Source organism: Genypterus blacodes, unplaced genomic scaffold (genome assembly GCF_046128005.1).
Source record: "Genypterus blacodes isolate CSIRO-AG114 ecotype Tasmania unplaced genomic scaffold, CSIRO-AGI_Gbla_v1 ptg000056l_1, whole genome shotgun sequence".
Taxonomy (NCBI): domain Eukaryota; kingdom Metazoa; phylum Chordata; class Actinopteri; order Ophidiiformes; family Ophidiidae; genus Genypterus; species Genypterus blacodes.
This window is the reverse complement of record NW_027466868.1, coordinates 3,052,550-3,072,500: the sequence shown is the minus strand read 5'-3', so window position 1 is coordinate 3,072,500 and position 19,951 is coordinate 3,052,550. Positions and strand designations below refer to the sequence as shown.

The following is a 19,951-nucleotide window of genomic DNA, read 5'->3' as shown; positions in this document are numbered from 1 at the left end:
GATCACAGCGTCCACCCACAATGCAAACTGGAGGAGGAGGGAGGGGAGGGAGTGGAGAGAGGGGTGTGTTTAGGTTTAGGATCATTCCTCCGGGTTAAGGATGGAGCGTGTGTGAAGTCTTTGCAGCAGGTGTAGTACTCACCTGAGCCTCCGGGGGGCCTCCTTCGTCCCTGATGAGGAGCAGGTGACTCTGACCGTCCACAACGATCTCCTTCTTAAAACGACCGCCTGTGTAAAACGTCAGAGCACACACATGAGCGGAGGACGAGAGGAGAGACATCACACTGACGAGATCACGAAGATGAAGAGTAATGAAGTATAAGACAGAAATGAGAACGGATAAATACTTCACTGTGTACTTACTGATCATTACCTCATCCAACATAAGCGTTTATAATTCACTGACCACAGTTACACAGTATTTCATTGAGGCGAATGAAATCTACATGAATGATCTAAAGGATTTGTTTACAACAGAATGATGCAAAGATTTATGCTGATTAAGATGAAGGAAGGTAAATATGAGGTATATGTGTGCACGCATGTGTGTGAGAGAGAGAGAGTGTGAAAGGGAGTGGGTGTGAGAGAGTGTGTGTGAAAGGGAGTGTGTGTGAGAGAGAGTGTGTGTGAGTGCATGCAGCTCTGACAGACAGTGAAAGAGGAGGAGCAGTGATGTGCAGCTTCACCTCTAACAGGCAGGGAGCTAAGAGCTGAACAGACCAGCAGCAGCAGAGGAACCTCGGCGGCGTCGGACTCACTGAGTTACAACCGACAAACTCTACACTGATAAACTGGTGTGTCATGTAAAGATTAAGATAATTGTGTGATGTTTCTTCATACAACAAAACATTTCTAGGCCTGAATTTGGACGACAGCAGAAACCTGCACAGGTCTGAGAGTCGATGATGACATGAGAGAGACACGGGACGAGAGACACACGAGTCTGAGGCCGAGCTGCTCAACACACTGCTGTACAGGGGAGGGAGGTGGGGGAGATGGAAGGACGGATGATTGGATGGAGTGAGAGAGAGAGAAAGAGAGAGAGGATTGTTACCTGCGTCCACGTCAGCTAGTTTGCAAAAGCAGCAAAGAAAACAAAGAGAGAGAAGAAACAAAAGGCAAACAAATCAAAGATGCAGCCAAGAGCTCCGCCCCATGCAACCAAACCACCAGGTCACTCATCAGGTTAGAGAAGGTACCAGGGGAGAGAGAGGGGGGGAGAGAGAGGGGGGGGGGGGGAGAGGGAGGGGGGAGAGAGGGAGGGAGAGAGAGAGGGAGGGGGGGAGAGAGAGGGGGTGAGAGAGAGGGGGTGAGGGAGAGGGGGGAGAGAGAGAGAGAGAGAGAGACAGACAGACAGACAGAGAGGGGGGGAGAGACGGGGTGAGAGAGAGAGAGAGAGAGACAGACAGACAGACAGAGAGGGGGGAGAGACGGGTTGAGGGAAAGGGGTGAAAGAGAGAGAGAGAGAGAGAGAGAGAGGGGGGGAGAGAGACGGGGTGAGAGAGAGGGTGAGAGAGAGAGAGAGAGAGAGACGGGGTGAGAGAGAGGGGGGAGAGAGAGGGGGATGAGAGAGAGAGAGAGAGAGAGAGAGAGAGAGAGAGAGAGACGGGGGATGAGAGAGAGGGTGAGAGAGAGAGACGGGGTGAGAGAGAGGGGGAGAGAGAGAGAGGGGGGAGAGACGGGGTGAGAGGGGGGGTGAGAGAGAGAGAGAGGGGGGAGAGACGGGGTGAGAGAGAGGGGGATGAGAGAGAGAGAGAGAGACGGGGTGAGAGAGAGGGGGGAGAGAGAGGGGGATGTGAGAGAGAGAGAGAGAGAGAGAGAGAGAGACGGGGATGAGAGAGGGGGTAGAGAGAGAGAGAGGGGGGAGAGACGGGGTGAGAGAGAGGGGGATGAGAGAGAGAGAGACGGGGTGAGAGAGAGAGAGAACAGAAGTAGTGCCGGTTCAGAGGTGAATCAGAGTTAAAGAGAGAGAGAGAAGTTGCAGATTATTCAAACCAGTGTTTACAGAGTTCATAGTGTTTGCATGTGCAGGTCAGCGGGGGTCAGTACAGACAGGAAACACTCTACTTCACGTCTTCCTCCTCTCTGCGTCACACACACTGCTGACTAACAGCTCATTAGCTCGGTGCTGTAATATTAAACCTGCATCAGAGAGTGACGGCTCGTCTCAGCAGAGCTCCGTGTTGTGTAACGGTTTCCATGTGCGTCTCTGCGGGCGCCGCCGCACCTCAGAGACATATTTGGGGACAGAACGAGACGCGAGGTCGGACAGACGACTCGACTTCACCTCAGCGTGTCGCGTCATCATCGTCTTGCCGCCGCGTCTGTTGCATAAAGCCGATCGATGGTTTCTGAGGCGTCTGGGTCTTTCCCCTCTGCAGCCTCATTAGCAACAGAGACCCTGAGCTCCAGCAGCACAGCGCCTCCAGTCTGCACGCTCAGAATAGTGCTGGTTTGAGGCTTTGTGGCGCTGCGGTTTCCCAGCCGCTCGCAGAAAAAGGCACACAAAAAAAACCCTCCGCTCCCAATCAATCAGCATGGGAATCCGGCTGCCGGGTATTTTTAGATACTGGGAATTTCAAAACAACGAATCCAGATCCCGCCCCCCTCTTCCAGCGGTTATGCAAGATTTCAAAGGCTCCTCTGGAACTGGAGCAGAATGGCAGCTTCCTCCGCAGAGGCCGGCGTGCCAAATAGTGAGATGAAAAGATGGCGGAGGAGCCGCCACCGTCGCATTCCGGGCTCGAGCCGGGGCCCGGAATGCGACGGCGCTCCTGCAGCCGCGGCGTGTTGCTCTTGGCAGCCCGGCGTTGTAATTAAGAGTGAGAAGCCGAGCTGCTCACTTAAGAGTTTTCCAAACGACAAAACACAGAGGAGGCTCTCAGATCAGCCGTGTGTTAGAGGGACGTCTCACTCAGCGTCTCCGTGTGTGTGTGTGTTGCTCATTAAACTGATCTTTAGAGACTCTGAGCCTGATGATCGGGGAGCAGAGAGGAGCCGAGCAACAACGCTGCTCCAAACTCATCTATTAGTCAGAAATGAACCATTTCTTCTTCTGCTCTCCTCAGGGTGGTGGAGCGCTGAAACATTTAGAGGGTAGAGTGTGTGTGTCTGTGTGTGTGTGTGTGTGGAGGTCGGTGGACCCTACAGCGTGAGAGGAGCGTCTCCACCGGGTTAATATTGGATGAGGAACATGTTGGTCTCTGCAGGGCGCGAGTGTGAAGACGCTTCCACCGCATGAGGCAGTGATAAAAGATGGAGGAGCTCTCAGTGTGTGTAGAGAGAGAGAGAGAGAGAGAGAGAGAGAGAGAGAGAGAGAGAGAGAGAGAGAGAGAGAGAGCGAGAGAGCGAGAGAGAGAGAGAGGTGGAGGAGCATCCTTACCTTCAGGAGATTCTTCCTGGACGTATGTCCCGGTCAGGTACCTGTGGACCAGCGCCGACTTACCACTGGCTAAATTACCCACAATGCCCTAGGGTGGAGGAGAGAGAGGGGAGGGGAGGGGCGTCACTTTGAAGAACCTATGAGCTGAGAGTTTGATTTGATTTGTTAACTCTGTCGTTCACTCACCACTTTGAGTTCTGGTACCATTCGACTCAGCGTCCACTCCTGGCTGTTCACAAACGCATCTGTAACACACAGGCAAACACACACACTTGTCAATGATGTTTGTGTACACAGACACACACAAGGCACAATACGCTGGTGACAATAATAATAAAATAAGGACACGAACTCCTACTCTGTGTGCTCATGTCCAGACAGAGAGAGAGAGAGAGAGAGAGAGAGAGAGAGAGAGAGAGAGAGAGAGAGAGAGAAAGAGATGATGTGTGAAAGTAATGAGGAGAGGAGAAGGAGGAGGGACAGAGTGTGTGACAGATGACTGACAGGCTGAGGTGCTGGATCATGAGCAGAGACGATAACGAGAATAAAACACAAGGCGAGTGAGAGTGTGTGTGTGTGTGTGTGTGTGTGTGTGTGTGTGTGTGTCAGAGAGGATGCATTGCAGTTAGGAGGTCATGTGAATAGAGGTGGGGGCTGAGGGAAAAGGTGCAGAGCAGATTTTTCCACACACACGCGTACACACACTGCATTAAAATAACACACTTCTATCTGTCTGTGTTACAGTGTGATAACTCAAAGGCTACAGTGATGGACACACACACACACACACACACACACACACACACACAGGGTGAAGTAGGCCAGTGGGTCTGGAGGGGCAGAGAGCCTCCGTCTCTTTTTTATTAATTCATCACCGTCAATCTGTGTCACGCCGCGGGGTCACACACACACACACACACACACACACACACACACACACAGGGGGCACTACAGGCCCAGCTCCTTCTGAAGCTAAGACAGATCCATGTCCTGTGTGTCTTTACAGAAGCTCCTGATGCTGCAGTGTGTAAGAATATAAACATGACAGTGTGTGCGAGTGTGTGTGCAGGTCGGGTGGCTGCCTGGAAAGAATCCAGGGCCGAGCGTCCCTATTGGCCGGCTGCCGCACACAGAGGGGGTCATTGTTGAGGCTTTTACAGTCGCCCCCCTGTGCTCGCTCAGCCCCCCCCCCCTCTTTGCCAGGCAGGATGTTGATCCAGCTGCTTCCTGTTTTCGGGGACCCTCAGGTTCCCCAGCGTCGCTACCAAGTTCGAGCTCCCGCGAGGCCGCTGGGTCAAGCGGCGGGTCGCGATCAGCCGCTCTGGCATCCATCAGCTGGTATCTGACAGCTGATTGGTTAAACGGGCCGAGAGGTTATTGCATTAAACGGTAGCAGGTATGGGCGGAGCTGGTTGCTACGGACAATACGGACAAAATCCTGCATATTGTACATAAATTAATATACGGAGACCTTTAAACCTGAACCCCGGATACTTCAACAGATGGAGGATGAAAGACAAAATGGCAGGTTAGCTAACAGGCAGTGCTTCTGACGGCCCCCCGGCCCCCCGGCCCCCCAGACCTCAACCAGCCACCTGATGTTTGGACCATTCACCAAGAACTCTACAGAACCACCACATCTTCAGCCTTGTCCCCTCTCAGCCCTGAAGGTTCTACTTCTTCTGAAAGATACCAGGACTCTAATCCCTGAAGATGAAGACCATCGCCACATACAGGAGAGGCTGAGAGATAGACAGAAACACCAGCAGCCAGGTCGGCAACAAACATGGCACTGTTTTAAATGCAAACACACACACACACACACACACACACACACACAGGTCAGCAGAAAAGACACATCCCTGCCAGCCGTCTGTTTGAGTCCAGGTGGGTGATGTCAAACCTGCTGCCATCACGCAACTCTGCAGGACGGACGCACAGAGGCCGCGGCAGCAAAGCATCATGGGTAAGACACACGGGGAGATGGTGAGAGAAACCAGGAGAGAGAGAGACAGAGATAGAGAGAGAGACAGAGATAGAGAGAGGGACAGAGAGAGAGAGAGAGAGAGAGACACGCATAATCGGAGCACACCTGGCAGCCAGCCAACTCAGTGTCTCTCTCTCACACACACGCACGCACACACACACACCTCCTCTGGGGTTTGTTGTGTGTTGCGACATGCTGCAGCTCAGTACAGGCGGCGCTCCCAAACGTGTGCGGCCACCACAACACACACGCGGCGGGAGGCCGACACACACTTTAACCACAACTTCAGCGTGATGTTCTCGTCTCCCCGGTGGATCTGATCACTTCCTGCCATCCGGCTCTGTCCCCCCCCCACTCTCCACACACACACACATCAAGACGAGTGTTTGTTGTATTCAGGTCTTTTGTCAGAGTGCGACCTCTGCGTGACCTCTGAGCTGCCGGCCTCATCTGGCTGCTGCTCACTGTAATGATCCCCGGGCCGCTGCCAGCACACGCCGCCCCCCCGCCGTGTTTCTGGCCCCGCCGACCCGCCGCCACCGTCTGTCTGAGCAGCAGGCCGGGAACCCAAACCCACCGACGGGACTCCGCTCGGGCTTTAGAGGTCAAAACACAGAAACGCTTCCCCCTGCAGCAGGCCGGCCGCTCGCTCCTCTCTGTGAACACCGGTTTGTTCCTGCCGCCACAGAGCCACACAACGTGACAGAGCTGCTGCGTGTGCGTCATGCGGCGAGCGTGTGAAGCATGTGCAGCATGCATCCGCTCAGGCGTGACACACACACACACACACACACACACACACACACACACACACACACACACACACACACACACACACACACACACACACACACACACACGGTGGGTTTGTTGTTTTCACAGTGCAGTGAGCCTCCTCAGTACAGAACCTGTTCCTGGAGCATGTAGATCTGTGTGTGTGTGTGTGTGTGTGTGTTCTCTAGGATTCCTCAGATGACTCGGTACATGCTGAGATTCCCTGCGTTCCACAGAACACAGGTGTGAGATGTGAACACCGTGTGTGTGTGTGTGTGTGTGATGGCACGGTTTACACCTACACACAGGTAAAAGACAGCGGCCCCCAAAGGGAATTTCACCTCCAACTCCAGCAGTGTCAATGCCTTGCTCCGCTCTCTAAGCAATAAAAATCAGCAGCGCGCACACACACACACACACACACACACACACACACACACACACACACACACACACACACACACACACACACACACAAATGCAAATACACGCACGCCTACAGGGGGGATCTGTGGTGTACCCCCACACACACACACACACACACACACACACACACACACACAGATGGGGTAATTAGTAAAGGTGCTGTTGTCTCTTCGCCTCCGGGGGTCTTTAGGTTTTTGGTTTTCCCTCAAACACACACTGCTGTTTATCTATACAAGAAAAGAAAAAGTCTGAAAAATGAAATTAAACAATAAACATTTACACCTGAGACAAACAAAACAAAAGAACAAAAACATTTACATCTTCTGTGTTTTTGGTTTGATTCCACTTTTTTATCGTCTCAGCAAAGGTAAACACTGAAACACACACGAAAGAATGGGGGAAGGTAACACACACACACACAGACACACACAGTGAGAGCATGGGTGGAGTGTGACCGTTCATTCCCTGAGGGTATGGAGGGTGTGTGTGTGTGTGTGTGTGTGTGTGTGTGTGTGTGTGTGTGTGTGTGTGTGTGTGTGTGTGTGTCGGGGGTTAACCAGTAGTCTGACTGTGACGAATCAAAGCCTCTCCGCCTCATCAGTCACAGCTGACATCATATTATCTCGCCCTTCGCCCTTCATGCCATTTCTCCTCACCGTCCTCCTCCTCGTCACAAATCGGCCTCATCATAATCATCTTCGTCTTCATCTGCTCTCCCTCTACTTCTGATCTTTCTGTCTCTCCCTCTCTCCCCCAAACACACACCAGCTGCCTCTTGTCAGTAGTGTGGTCAGTGTGTGTGTGTGTGTGTGTGTGTGTGTGTGTGTGTGTGTGTGTGTGTGTGTGTGTGTGTGTGTGTGTGTGTCATTACCGTTAATTAAACATGTCTGACAGGTAACGACACACACACACAATGAACTGCTCACCTGCTCTGTGTTGTAAACACAAACACACACACACACACACACACACACACACACGGAACAAATGACAGGAAGCACAGACAGAAGCAGAGGAAGAGGGGAAGAAAGAAGGATGAAAGAGGAAGAGTGTGTTATGAAGGAGGAAGAGGAGTAAAAATAAAACTCCAGTTGATGGCAATTTGCATAAACACACACAAACAGCAACGAGCTGATGGCTGTGCAAACTGCCAGAGAGAACACAAAGGCAGAGAACAATCCAGAAGCTTACTACTGAAGAGCCTCACACACACACACACACACTGATGGATGACTGTGGGTTTTATTAACCAAATCTCCAGATATTGCAAGTATTTCCTCCAGATGCTCTGTTTCTGTACACACACACACACACACACACACACACACACACACACACACACACACACACACACACACACACACACACACACACACACACACACACACACACACACACACACACACACACACACACACACAATCAGGCCCGGGGGGAAAGCAGGAAGTCGGAGCAGGAAGAGGACGACAATCGACCGACTGTGCAGGAGGCGAGACAAAGAAGCCGCGCTCTGATTGGCTGGAGGCCATTATGTTGTCATGGAGTATGACAGAGTGAAGACGACGGACGATGAAGGATGCAGCTGACCGTGACTACAAAGTTACTATGACGACATCCTGGTGTGCTGGGAATGGAACCAGCAACCCTGTGAGGGTAAATAAAGGAGGCGAGGGTTCCTTTCACAGTTTTACAGCAGACGTTAAGCGCTGCGTTTCTATTGGCTTCCTGGAGCCGGGGTGAGATGGAGTTGACCTTTGACCCCCGGTGGCCGGTGTGCAGACGGCTGCTTAGCATTCAGCTCAGGGCCTCGTGTCACACACTCTGTCAAGCTGAATAAAGACACACACACACACACTCCCAGAGTAATTGCAGCGGGAGGCCTCTTACACACACACACAGAGTAATTAGTCAAACACACACACACACACACACACACACACACAGAAAGGTGCTTGTACACAGGAGAAAGACAGAAAAAGCGAAACTATAATAGATTGAATATTTTGGATTTTCACCACAAAAATTCAACAAAGGCAACACACACATTCCAGCAGACACACACACACACTGACTGCCTGACCTGAATATCAGCCTATAATCAGTCAAGCAGAACCCTCCCCCACTGCCCTCCACACACACACACTCACACACACACGGTCAGCAGGCTGGCAGCTGGCCTGACGCTGTCATCCTCGCCCCAAATCAAAGGAAGCCACCGTCACACCAGTGGAGACTAACTGGTTTATCATCTGTACTTACACACACACAGTCACCTGAACACACACACAGGGACAAGCCATGTGTGACAATGTACCTCACACACACACACACACACACACACACACACACACACGGGTTCAGGCGATTAAAAGGTCTGGTTTAATCACAGGGTTTATCCCAGAGCAGAATTAAGCAGCATTTGTAACCTAGATGGGGTCTTAGTAACCTGCCTAAAGAGTGTGTGTGTGGTGTGTGTGTGTGTGTTCCTGACAAGCTAGTGATGCACACACAGTATTTAAACTCTCGAGTCAATTTGAAGCCAGCTACATTTGGAAAAGAAGACATAAAGACGCTCTTTTCAAACATTTCGATTGTCAGAAAGAGGAATTCCGGGTTTGTGGACCTCCATCACACCATCACACAGCAGTACCAGGCCAGGTTCAGATCAGTCACGTGGCTCTTCTAAACCAGGTTGACATCAGTTTCAGCAGGTTTGTAGAAGCTTCAGTCAGACCTCAGGTGAAGAGGAAGGAGCCGCCTGCAGCTGCGTCTAATCACACATGCTCCTTGTTCTCCAAACTACAGCTCAGAGTGTTTGGCACGATGACAGCTATACTACACAAGCATCTGTGTGTGAGGGGTGTGTGTGTGTGTGTGTGTGTGTGTGTTTCAGTCTTCTTGCATCACTCAGGGCCGAGGAGTGAGCAGTGAAGCCTGCCTGTGTGTGTGTATGTGTGTGTGTTAGTGGAGTTACATCCAGAGTGCTGTGAATAGAAACAACTGTAATTCTCTGAGTGTGTGTGTGTGTGTGTGTGTGTGTGTGTGTGTGTGTGCGCCCTTGTCCTCCACCCGCTGCTGGCTTAGAGCCTTACGTAAGAGCTTAGAGCAGCAGAGAACGTGGTGACACTCTCCTTCTCTATCTTTAACACCCCCCCCCACACACACACACACATCTCTCTCTTTCTCAATCTCTCAAAGGTTCAAGTTCACGGGTGTGTGTGTGTGTGTCTGTGTGTGTGCATAAGTGTGCTGCTATGAGTTGGAATGTGCTACCTCACCACTTCCAATGGCTTGTTCTAAAAAGGCAGCAACTCCCTCTAAACCACACACACACAGACACACACACACACACACACTCCACAAGGTCTAATTTGGAGCTGAGGAGGAAATGGGGCAGCGGAGCAGCAAAGCAGGGTGGTAGATGGCGGGGGGAAGGGAGCAGGCAGGGTGGGGGGTGGGAGAAGGAGTGTGTGGAGGCAAAGGAGCCACGCAGACCTCCCACACATGCTCTTTGACCCCAGGGTGACCTTTGACACGGCGGCCACGAGGCGATACAGCAGCCGGCTAATAAGCACAGAGAGGCTTTATGAGTGACTGATGGTATGTCTCTGTGTTTCATTGTCCTGTGGGGACGCAGAGACGCTTTGACAACACTGTACGTTTATACACACACACAGAGAGAGAGAGAGAGAGAGAGAGAGAGAGAGAGAGAGAGAGAGAGAGAGAGAGAGAGAGAGAGAGAGAGAGAGAGAGAGAGAGAGAGAGAGAGAGAGAGAGAGAGAGAGAGAGAGAGAGAGAGAGAGAGAGAGAGAGAGAGAGAGAGAGAGAGAGAGAGAGAGAGAGGGACAAGGACAAGGAGAAAGAGGGAGACAAGGAGACGGAGGGGGAGAGAGAGAGGGGGAGGAAACAAGGAGACAGAGAGGGAGGGAGAGAGAGAGACAAGGAGACAGAGAGGGAGAGAGAGAGAGAGAGAGAGAGAGAGAGAGAGAGAGAGACAAGGAGACAGAGAGGGAGAGAAGGAGACAGAGAGGGAGAGAGAGGGAGAGAAGGAGACAGAGAGGGAGAGAGAGAGAGAGAGAGAGAGAGAGAGAGAGACAAGGAGACAGAGAGGGAGAGAAGGAGACAGAGAGGGAGAGAGAGGGAGAGAAGGAGACAGAGAGGGAGAGAGAGAGAGAGAGAAGGAGACAGAGAGGGAGAGAGAGAGAGAGAGAGAGAGAAGGGGACGGAGAGAGAGAGAGAGAAGGGGACGGAGAGAGAGAGAGAGAGAGAGAGAGTCAATGAGGCAAATCTAGAGGCAGCAGAGCTCAGCAGGCTGAGGCTTTGCTGCACAAGCCATTTATATTCATAAACACACACACACACACACACACACACACACACAGCTCTGAATAATGTATATCAGTTGAACACGGAGCAGAGGAGCTTCCACTTGTGACACCGGCAGGTTTGTGAGTTTATATGAAACAAATATGAGATTCATCCAAAGGTCGTCTCTGCTGTCCAATGGCAGCGCTCCCTCACCGTCATGTGAGGCTTGTTTACAAGCGCCGGGTCTCCTGAAACTGAGCCGCGTGAAATCTAAACAAGACCAATAGAAGAATGCAGTAAAGTCAGCTTTTCCACTCTGGGTCAGACCGCTAAGTACTGAGCGGCCCGGGTCTGTAACTGTACCAGGGTCCAAACGCAGCGAGGACGCCGCTGATGGAGACGAGGCACAGCGAAGGAAAGTGGGTTAGTGGGGATCCGGGGTAATAACACGGGGCCGCATCTGTGGTTCAGCGTGAGGCAGTACACACACTCATTACTGCCAGACAGGGAACCAGGACACTCGTGTTCAGATCCCAAATACACACAGAGAAGGAAATAACTCCAGGTCATACGATCCCGACAGACATGCATGGAATATGTCTACACACACACACACACACATGCCGAAAGACGTAAAATACAGATACACACACACACACACAGAGAAACTCTCTCTATGAATACACACGGGGAACAATATGAGCTACGCCATCTCAGGCAGGAGAGGAGGAAGGAATGAAGGCTGGAGAGGAGAAGAAGCAGGAGGGAACAATGAAGGAGGAGCCAAGCGGGAGGGAGCCGTGTCAACTCTCCATCATCCCTCCATCCCTCAGGCGCTTCACCTAATAGGATTTTCACCCCATTATACCCTTTGTAACAGAGCGTCTCAAGTATCGCTGTGTGTGTGTGTGTGTGTGTGTGTACGTTCTGCTCTGTGTTTCTGTGACACAATGAAAGCATGCAGGCCGAGTTTATGTATGCAAAAAGGAAGAAGGGGGGTGAGAGAGAGAGGGGGGTGTGAGAGAGAGAGAGAGAGAGAGAGAAGGGGGTGCTCAGAGGACGATAAGGGGATCAAAGATGCTCCAACTAAGACAGAGCTCTCTTCATGTAGGGTAGAATCTACAGAGCTCTCCCTCTCCCTCTCAGTGCGTGTGTGTGTGTGTGTGTGTGTGTGTGTGTGTGTGTGTGTGTGTGTGTGACTATCTGACACGTATTCGTATCCTTCTACATCAACAACCCAAAACCTTAGCAACTATCCACTCGCTCTCCATCAACGGTCTAGTCTGCAGACTGAAACACGCTGAGCCGGCCAACAACCACCTAGCAACAGCCCGTGGACAATCCCAAGATCGTAGAAACCACAGAGCAGCTGCTTAGTAACACACACGAGACGTCTAGCAACCACTGAGGAGATGACCTGGCCCTTAGGAACGCCCAAGGAACACCCAACTTAAACATCCACCTGGGAAGAGCCAGAAGGAACCATCCCAAAAGTCAGTGTGTACACAGGAGTGTGTGCAAATGGGTGTGTTAAGTCACCCACTAACAACACACATACACACACACACACATACAGCTTTTGACGCACAAGTAGCACACATTACTTCTGCATGGTTGTGGATGTAGGTCAGACCCACACGCAGACACAGAGATCTCCACACCCCTCACACACACCCACATCCACACCCTTATGTAGTGTCAGTGGGCCAATACACACACACACACACACGCACGCACGCACGCACACACACACAGTTAACACCATTTGATTCCATGAGGCAAAGTCATGGAGGACAGGTGGGGACGGAGACACGATGTGTTTTCCATTGCCGTGTAATAGAAAATGAACATCTGCATGGTCAACATCACCGCTCGTCTCCAGGAACACCTCAGTACTTCAGTCAGACCCTCGGACCCATCGGGGTTTGAGTGGGACCCCTGATCCGACCTGCTGCCACCTCCAAGCACGTCTCAGGAATTCCAAACATGTGGAAGCCGTGGCCCCGTCCTCCCCCCCCCGAGTTTGGCCTGCCGGCGTCACCTGACTCACACCGCAAAGACCTGCAAGCCCCGACAACCGATCTGGGTTTGAGAAAACGATCTAAAGCGCTGCAAGAGTGAGATCGCAAGACTGAATATCAACACACACATCAATCAGCTGCACTTCCATCCGTCTAAGGACAGACACACACACAGATGAGCCCCGGTCGGCTGTAACCACCTAACACAATAGTATCAGCTGAAGACCTCTAAAGTGTGCTGTGGTGAGTATCATCACTAACTATGTGAGGACCACAGACGCTCCAGCTGGAGTAACAGACAGACAGACAGACAGACAGACAGACAGACGGACAGACGGACGGACAGACGGACGGACAGACGGACAGATGGACAGATGGACCACTTCAGACTGTAACCACCCAGATGGAAGCGGAACTCCTTAAACGTTACAGCAGCGTAACGACACAAGCAGCATCAGAGAAGCAGCAGGTCCTGATTGTGTGGTTTCTATTTCAGGTCAGGGACTGTTTGGACTGCGGAGATGGTGGTAACAACACACACACACACACACAGTGGGATGAATGAACTTGGGCTTGGCTGCAGAGGCGTAAACGTGCCCAACTCCAACTTCCATCAGTGGGCTGAAGCCTACACACAGCTGGAAGCCGGTGAGACAGGAACACACACACACATCTGTCTGTCTGTCTGACTGGCCGTCTGTCTGCCAGATCAGCTCTGGACGGAACAAATCCACTTCCTGTCTCTCTCATCATGTTTTCCACTCGTCCCGTCGTGATGGAAAGAGGATGCTGACAGGGCGTGCTGTGCACACTGGCAAAAATGTGTGTGTGTGTGCGCAGATAAAAGAAGCGCACACACACACACACACGCGCGTGCGCGCGTGTGTGTGCGCAGATAAAAGAAACACACACACACACACACACACACACACACACACACACACACACACACACACACACACACACACACACACACACACACACACACACACACACACACACACACACACACACACACACACACACACAGGTCATTCAAGCTCCAATATTAACCTGCTTGACTTCCTCTGCTTATCTTTCTCTGGATGTTTTTCTTCTTCTGTGGTTCTGGTTCTGTTGGGTGCAGATACAGCTGTCCTGTTTGTCTTTACTCCTTATCAGAAACTGTTCCGTTTGATGGTTTAGTGAGCTATCAGGGATCAATTCCCACCTCGCCCACACAGATCGCTTCATATCATGTTTTGTTTTTCTCTCTCTCAGCTCTGAAGTCACACAGTGTGTGTGTGTGTGTGTGTGTGTGTGTGTGTGTGTGTGTGTGTGTGTGTGTGTGTGTGTCTACACTGGAGTGAAACTAAACACTGAACCAAACTCACATCTGCACCGACACTAATGAAAGACAAACATCACCCTCCTGTCCAAAGCAAACACACACACACACACACAGGCTTACACACCCCAATCCTTCCTCCCCCACTGTGTCAGCCTTGACACGGGAGGCTGCGGTAAGAAGTGTTAAGATCACAGTGGGACCATGAGGGAGGAATCTCACATGTGATGACATGACCGGCTTCATGATGACACGCGTGTGTCTGATCACATGACAGCTCTGTGACCTCATGAGGATGGATGACAGCTAAAGGAGAACAGGGTGAAGTGCAGAGTGTTGTCGTTTGTCTTTACCATCATTGCTGCCTCCGTTCATGCTCTCAGTGCTGGACTGGGACAGGAACTTCCTGGTCCTCCGGAGGGACCGGTTGGCGCTGGGGCTCCCCAGCGGCGTGGAGGTGGTGGCACCGTCCCTCCTGGAGAAGAACCCGCTAAAGAAGCGGACCAGGCGCCTCTCGCTGGATCTCCCGCCCCCGCCCCGCAGCAGGAACCCCCCTGCTGTTGGACTGTCCTTTTCAGCGGCTAACCTCAGGAGGTCGCTGTTGTCCAGAGTGCGGTTCTTGCCTCTGTGGGCCCTCTCCCAGCGGCTCAGCTCCCCCATGGAGTCCGTCTTGTTGAGCACAGCGCCCATCTCCAGGGTGCGGCTCTTCTCCCTGGGGGGCTCGGCGTAGGAGCCGGCCGGGCTTCGGGTCGCGGAGGAGATCTTGGCGTTTGCCTCGCCACCATCAGCTCCGGCGTCACCGCTGATACATCCAGAGCTGCTGTGGTGTTTGTCCTTGGAGAGAGCGCGGAGACGGAGCAGCTCTCCGCCCGTCCAGTGCCTGAAGCTGAAGCTGCGTCGCAGCAGGCTGGGCTGCCTCTTCAGGGGGGGGGTTTCTGGGGAAACTTTCCCGTTTCTTGTGGAGTGGGAGATCTTCTCATCCCCATTCAAAGGAGGCTCACAGCTCCTCTCCTCTGCGCTCTGAGCCTTCAGCAGTCTGGTCTTCTTCTCCACACTGCCGTTCTCCATGACCCCAGTAGACGCTGCTCTGCTGGCTTCAGCACTAACACCATCCTTTAGTGTGTCTGAATCCTCTTTCTCCTGCATCCTGCTCCTCTCCTCTGGTTTCTCCTCCTCACTCTGTGCAGACGGAGCATCTCTGCTGTGCTCTGTCAGAGGGCTGGTGGCCGTTTCCTTCAGATCTTTCTGTAGTTTATGCTTTTTACATATTTTCAGCCTGCCCAGCTCCAGCTGCCCCGTGCTGAACGTCCGGAAATTCCTCATGTATCTGTGTGATGAGGAAGAGTCGTCTGACTCGTTCTCCACCTCCTTCAGCTGCTCCAGCAGGTAGCTGCGCTGGATTTCAGTGGAGCTCTCCCGGCGGAAGGAGCCCACTTTAGAGCTCTCTGCCCTCTGGGGTCCTGAGCCTCCACCAGCCGCCTCCTCACCCTCAACACCATCCAAACTCTCCCTCTTCACCAAGGTGAGGGAGATCCGGTACACAGTCTTTCTCTGAGGAGTTCCCCTCTCCATCCTGTCAGCACAGCTGCTGTCCAGAAGGTACATCCCTACAGGGGACAGTCACTAATATTCCTTTAATTCTCCTACCGGGAATTGGAGTGTGACGGTGATGAACAGACTGCTCAGGCTCCTTATTGCACACTATGATGGAAAGACACACAAACACAACACTGGACACTGGTGCAGTGTTTCTAACACGTCTTTAACTCCCTCCTAACGTTTACATTTGTTGAACTTCGCCCTGTTCAGTCTGCAGACGGACTGCTGAATGTAAATGAGGCAAATTTAAAATGGAAATTAACTCCTGTTAAAACAGTCTAACCGGTTTAACGGGAGCGGTAGAAACGCTCCGGTGGCTTTAAGCGGTTCTTCCTTCATCCAGATGTGCAAACACGCGGAGCTTCATGCAGGAAACACATTCCGCTTCCATCCCAGCGGACTGAGAACTGGCAACAAATGTAAGAAACAGACCGACAAGCGCGTCCTGCTGCCGCGGCTCTTCTCTCCGCCACACCGGCGAGGAAAAGCACCAGGAGCCCCGACACGGAGTCCTCACCGTCCCGCTGACAGCTCCGGTCTCCACGGCCAACAAGCAGGCTGGATGTTATTCTAACGCCGCTCCTGAGTCCCGGGCGCTGCCGGAGCGTCGCGTCCCATTGTGTGCGCTCATCCCCCCGCAGCAGCTCCGGTCCCGCTCCGCTCAAACTGCTGCCAAGTTGGGGGAAATTGTGGCGTCTGATCCGAAGGACCGATGAACCGACTCCGCCGCTCGCTCTCTTCCGCCCCCAGCACCGACCTGAACCCCGCTGTAAACACCACAACCCAAGGCCGAGCAGCCTCTGCGCCGATCCGGACCCGGTCCTGCTCCGCCTGCAACACGGACACGGAGCGCCCGGAGTAGGACGGAGGAGGAGAAAACCCGGGGAGGAGTCCAACACGGAGCGGATCAGGCATTCCCAGATTTGAGGTTTGGAAGCATTGAAAGGGAGAGAGGCCAGGGAGAGGAGAGGAGTGTGATGATAAATGACTGAGCAGACTCACACAGTCATGAATTCACTTGAATCCCATTCAGAAGTGAAGACATTGTGATGTTTAGATTCACTTCACGTAGTCTAAAAGTCTGTCACATAAATATTTAGATCAATGAATATGAATCCTGTTCAAAGCAAATGATTGGGAAATAACAGATGTTTCGGTTTGGTTTGTCTATTTATTACCTTATATAAGGGAGAGTGAAGTGGAGAGCAGCTGGCTGTGAGACAGAGGGGCACTAGAGAGTTTGGGAGTACAAATAAATTACGAAAAGGCTGCGATTTATGTTGAAAAAAACAATAAATTTACATCAAAATTCTAGAAATTGCAGAAATAAAACCTCTGACTTTGATTGCAAAAATCACAAAAAACAAATGGTGCCATCCTGGGCGGTGTGGTGAAGAGACACTGAGGGGAGAGAGAGAGGACAAAGTCCCATCCACACAGGAGCAGGGACTCCGGGTTTTACAGTTGGCTGTGGGGACAGCAGAGAGGGCGGGGCTTGTGTTTCGCCTGCCTGTCTGTCAAAGTGTTTAAAGGCTCACCGGCAGCCAAAAACAGAAGCTGACACACACACACACACACACACACACACACTTAAAGTTGCTGCTCTGTAACTCAGTACTTAGCCGTGGAGTCACAGTCCCTTGAGTCACACTGAGTCTTTATTTCTCCGTTACTTCCTTCATCCTTCACTTCTGATGGCCTCGGACTCCTCCAGGATTATTTGCCAGATTAACCCGGATTACAGGAGGAGCAACTCTCTCGCCTCAGTCTCACACTAACACACACACACACACACACACACACACACACACACACACACACACAGACAGAGTGAGAGACACGCCCACACACACTCTATCTGCAGGTACAGGCAGTTTTTGCCCACGTGAACATCAAACGCACCTTCCAACGGCATCAAGGTGAACAACTGAGTAACGTGTTCAGTTCCAACATGTACACGTCTGAACTGTGAGGACGGTGGCTTGGTGGCGTGAGTCACAGAGTCACAGAGTCACAGTCACAGAGGCTCTGAGCCAACGCTGCTTCCTGCCTCACATCCACGCAAATAATAGGAGCCTTTCACTCAGTGGCAACGTCTACAAGCAGCACTGCGACATCAAACGCACCTCTGGATCCTTTCATGGCGGGGTGGAACAGCTCCAGGCCCGGCCCCACTTATCTGTGTGCTGAAGCTTCTGTTTGGGCTGCAGCTGAAGCCATTTTGTCACAGAAGAAGCCCCCCGACAGATCAAAACAATGAATTGACTGACAAAATGCTCCACAACTGGCTTTCTACGGATATTTGGTGAGTTTGTTCATCTTTTCACCCCAGCAGAGACAAAGAGAGCTGCTTCACGTATCACACACACCCTCCTCTGAGACGTTTTCAGGCAGATGTTTGTTGTGTTTCATGTTAGTAAAGCTGCATCACGTGTTGTTGGTGTTGTTTCACAGTGTGGTTGATGAGATGGCAGGTCACACCTCCAGCTGACAGTCAGAGCCTTTATGTCCCATCGACCGGGCCGCTGTGATGCAGCACAGAGATCTGAGCGACGCCTCGGGTCGGCCCGCTCTATACCGGAGTGAGGAAGAGCACGTGGGATAGGATCTGGTTACTGAGGCTGCAGCGGGATGAAGAACAGAACAGAGTGCTGATGATGATGATGATGATGGGATGATTCAGGCCCGTTTGACTCGCAGCAGAGACGGACCGATCCCCACGTGTTCCTCTGAGCGGCTACAGATTGTGTTCACATGCATTTTTCATCAGGTCATAAATCTGTCTCTTTCCCATTGAAATAAGAAAAACTCTCTCTTCCTCTCTCTCTCTCTCTCTCTCTCTCTGTGTGTGTGTGTGTGGAGGCGGACAGCTCTGCTCCCTGGACGAGCTGTAATTGTGGTCAAACTCCGGCTGAGCTTAAGATAAACATAATAAAAAAAGGTCAGACACATTCCTCACTGCTCGCCTCCTAACTCACAACACAACTGTGTGATCTGCGTTAGAATGTTCAATACTTCACTGCAATAAGTCAACATATCGGCTCTCTGTCCGCCCCTATCAATTGAAAATCAATAGTGACCTTGTATTCAGAGGGAAACGACATTCTGACGGTGGTTTGTTTGCTTATTAAACCTGTTTCAACCAATCATCTCAGCTCCCACAGCTCAGAATGCTTTGTGCTGAATCCTGACACACATCTGAAGGCTCCAGTGTGCTGAGCTCTGTTCTGCTCATATTAGGGGGGAGGCAATCACACACACACACACACACACACAGATTCACAAGAGGTTAAACACAAAATAAGGTGCAACTGTGACAAGCGTATTGAGCAAACACCCAGCGGGAGCTTCTCTCACTCTCACACACACACACACACACACACACACACACACACACACACACACACACACACACACACACACACACACACACACACACACACACACACACACACACACACACACACACACACACACACACACACACACACACACACACACACACACGCTCTCATTCATACATGTACACGTTCATGCTCCATCCTTATTCATCCTGAAGCAAGAGCACTTTTTCTCCTTCAAAGAGTCAGGGAGCAGCAGGGGGTACGAGTCCTCCACACCCACCTCCCCCGAAGAGAGAGAGAGAGGGGGAGGGAGGGAGGGAGGGAGAGAGAGAGAGAAAGAGAGGGAGGGAGGGAGGGAGGGGGAGAGAGAGAGGGAGGGAGGGAGGGGGAGAGAGAGAAAAAATAGGAGAGGGAGAGAGAGAGAGGGAGGGAGGGAGAAAATAGGAGAGGGAGAGAAAATGGGTCAGTTACCAGTGGGGACAGCAGAGAGGGCGGGGCTTGTGTTTCGCCTGCCTGTCTGTCAAAGTGTTTAAAGGCTCACCGGCAGCCAAAAACAGAAGCTGACACACACACACACACACACACACACACACTTAAAGTTGCTGCTCTGTAACTCAGTACTTAGCCGTGGAGTCACAGTCCCTTGAGTCACACTGAGTCTTTATTTCTCCGTTACTTCCTTCATCCTTCACTTCTGATGGCCTCGGACTCCTCCAGGATTATTTGCCAGATTAACCCGGATTACAGGAGGAGCAACTCTCTCGCCTCAGTCTCACACTAACA

The 19,951-nt window shown here is 51.9% G+C and overlaps 1 protein-coding gene across 1 annotated transcript in view; it reads right to left on the bottom strand.

Annotated features, from left to right (window-relative positions):
- LOC143002368 (uncharacterized) overlaps window positions 1-16,641 on the bottom strand; it is a gene marked incomplete at its 3' end in the record, with an annotated part of 17,685 nt that extends 1,044 nt beyond the window's left edge. Inside the window, exons 1-5 of the mRNA XM_076152439.1 lie at window positions 14,579-16,641; window positions 3,569-3,627; window positions 3,383-3,470; window positions 143-228; window positions 1-27 (exon numbers count right to left, since the gene is read on the bottom strand). The exon at window positions 1-27 is cut by the window's left edge and continues 115 nt beyond it. Coding sequence (XP_076008554.1) covers window positions 1-27; window positions 143-228; window positions 3,383-3,470; window positions 3,569-3,627; window positions 14,579-15,830 — 1,512 coding nt within the window. The remainder of the gene's footprint in view (window positions 28-142; window positions 229-3,382; window positions 3,471-3,568; window positions 3,628-14,578) is intronic.
- Between the last annotated feature and the right edge of the window lie 3,310 nt (window positions 16,642-19,951).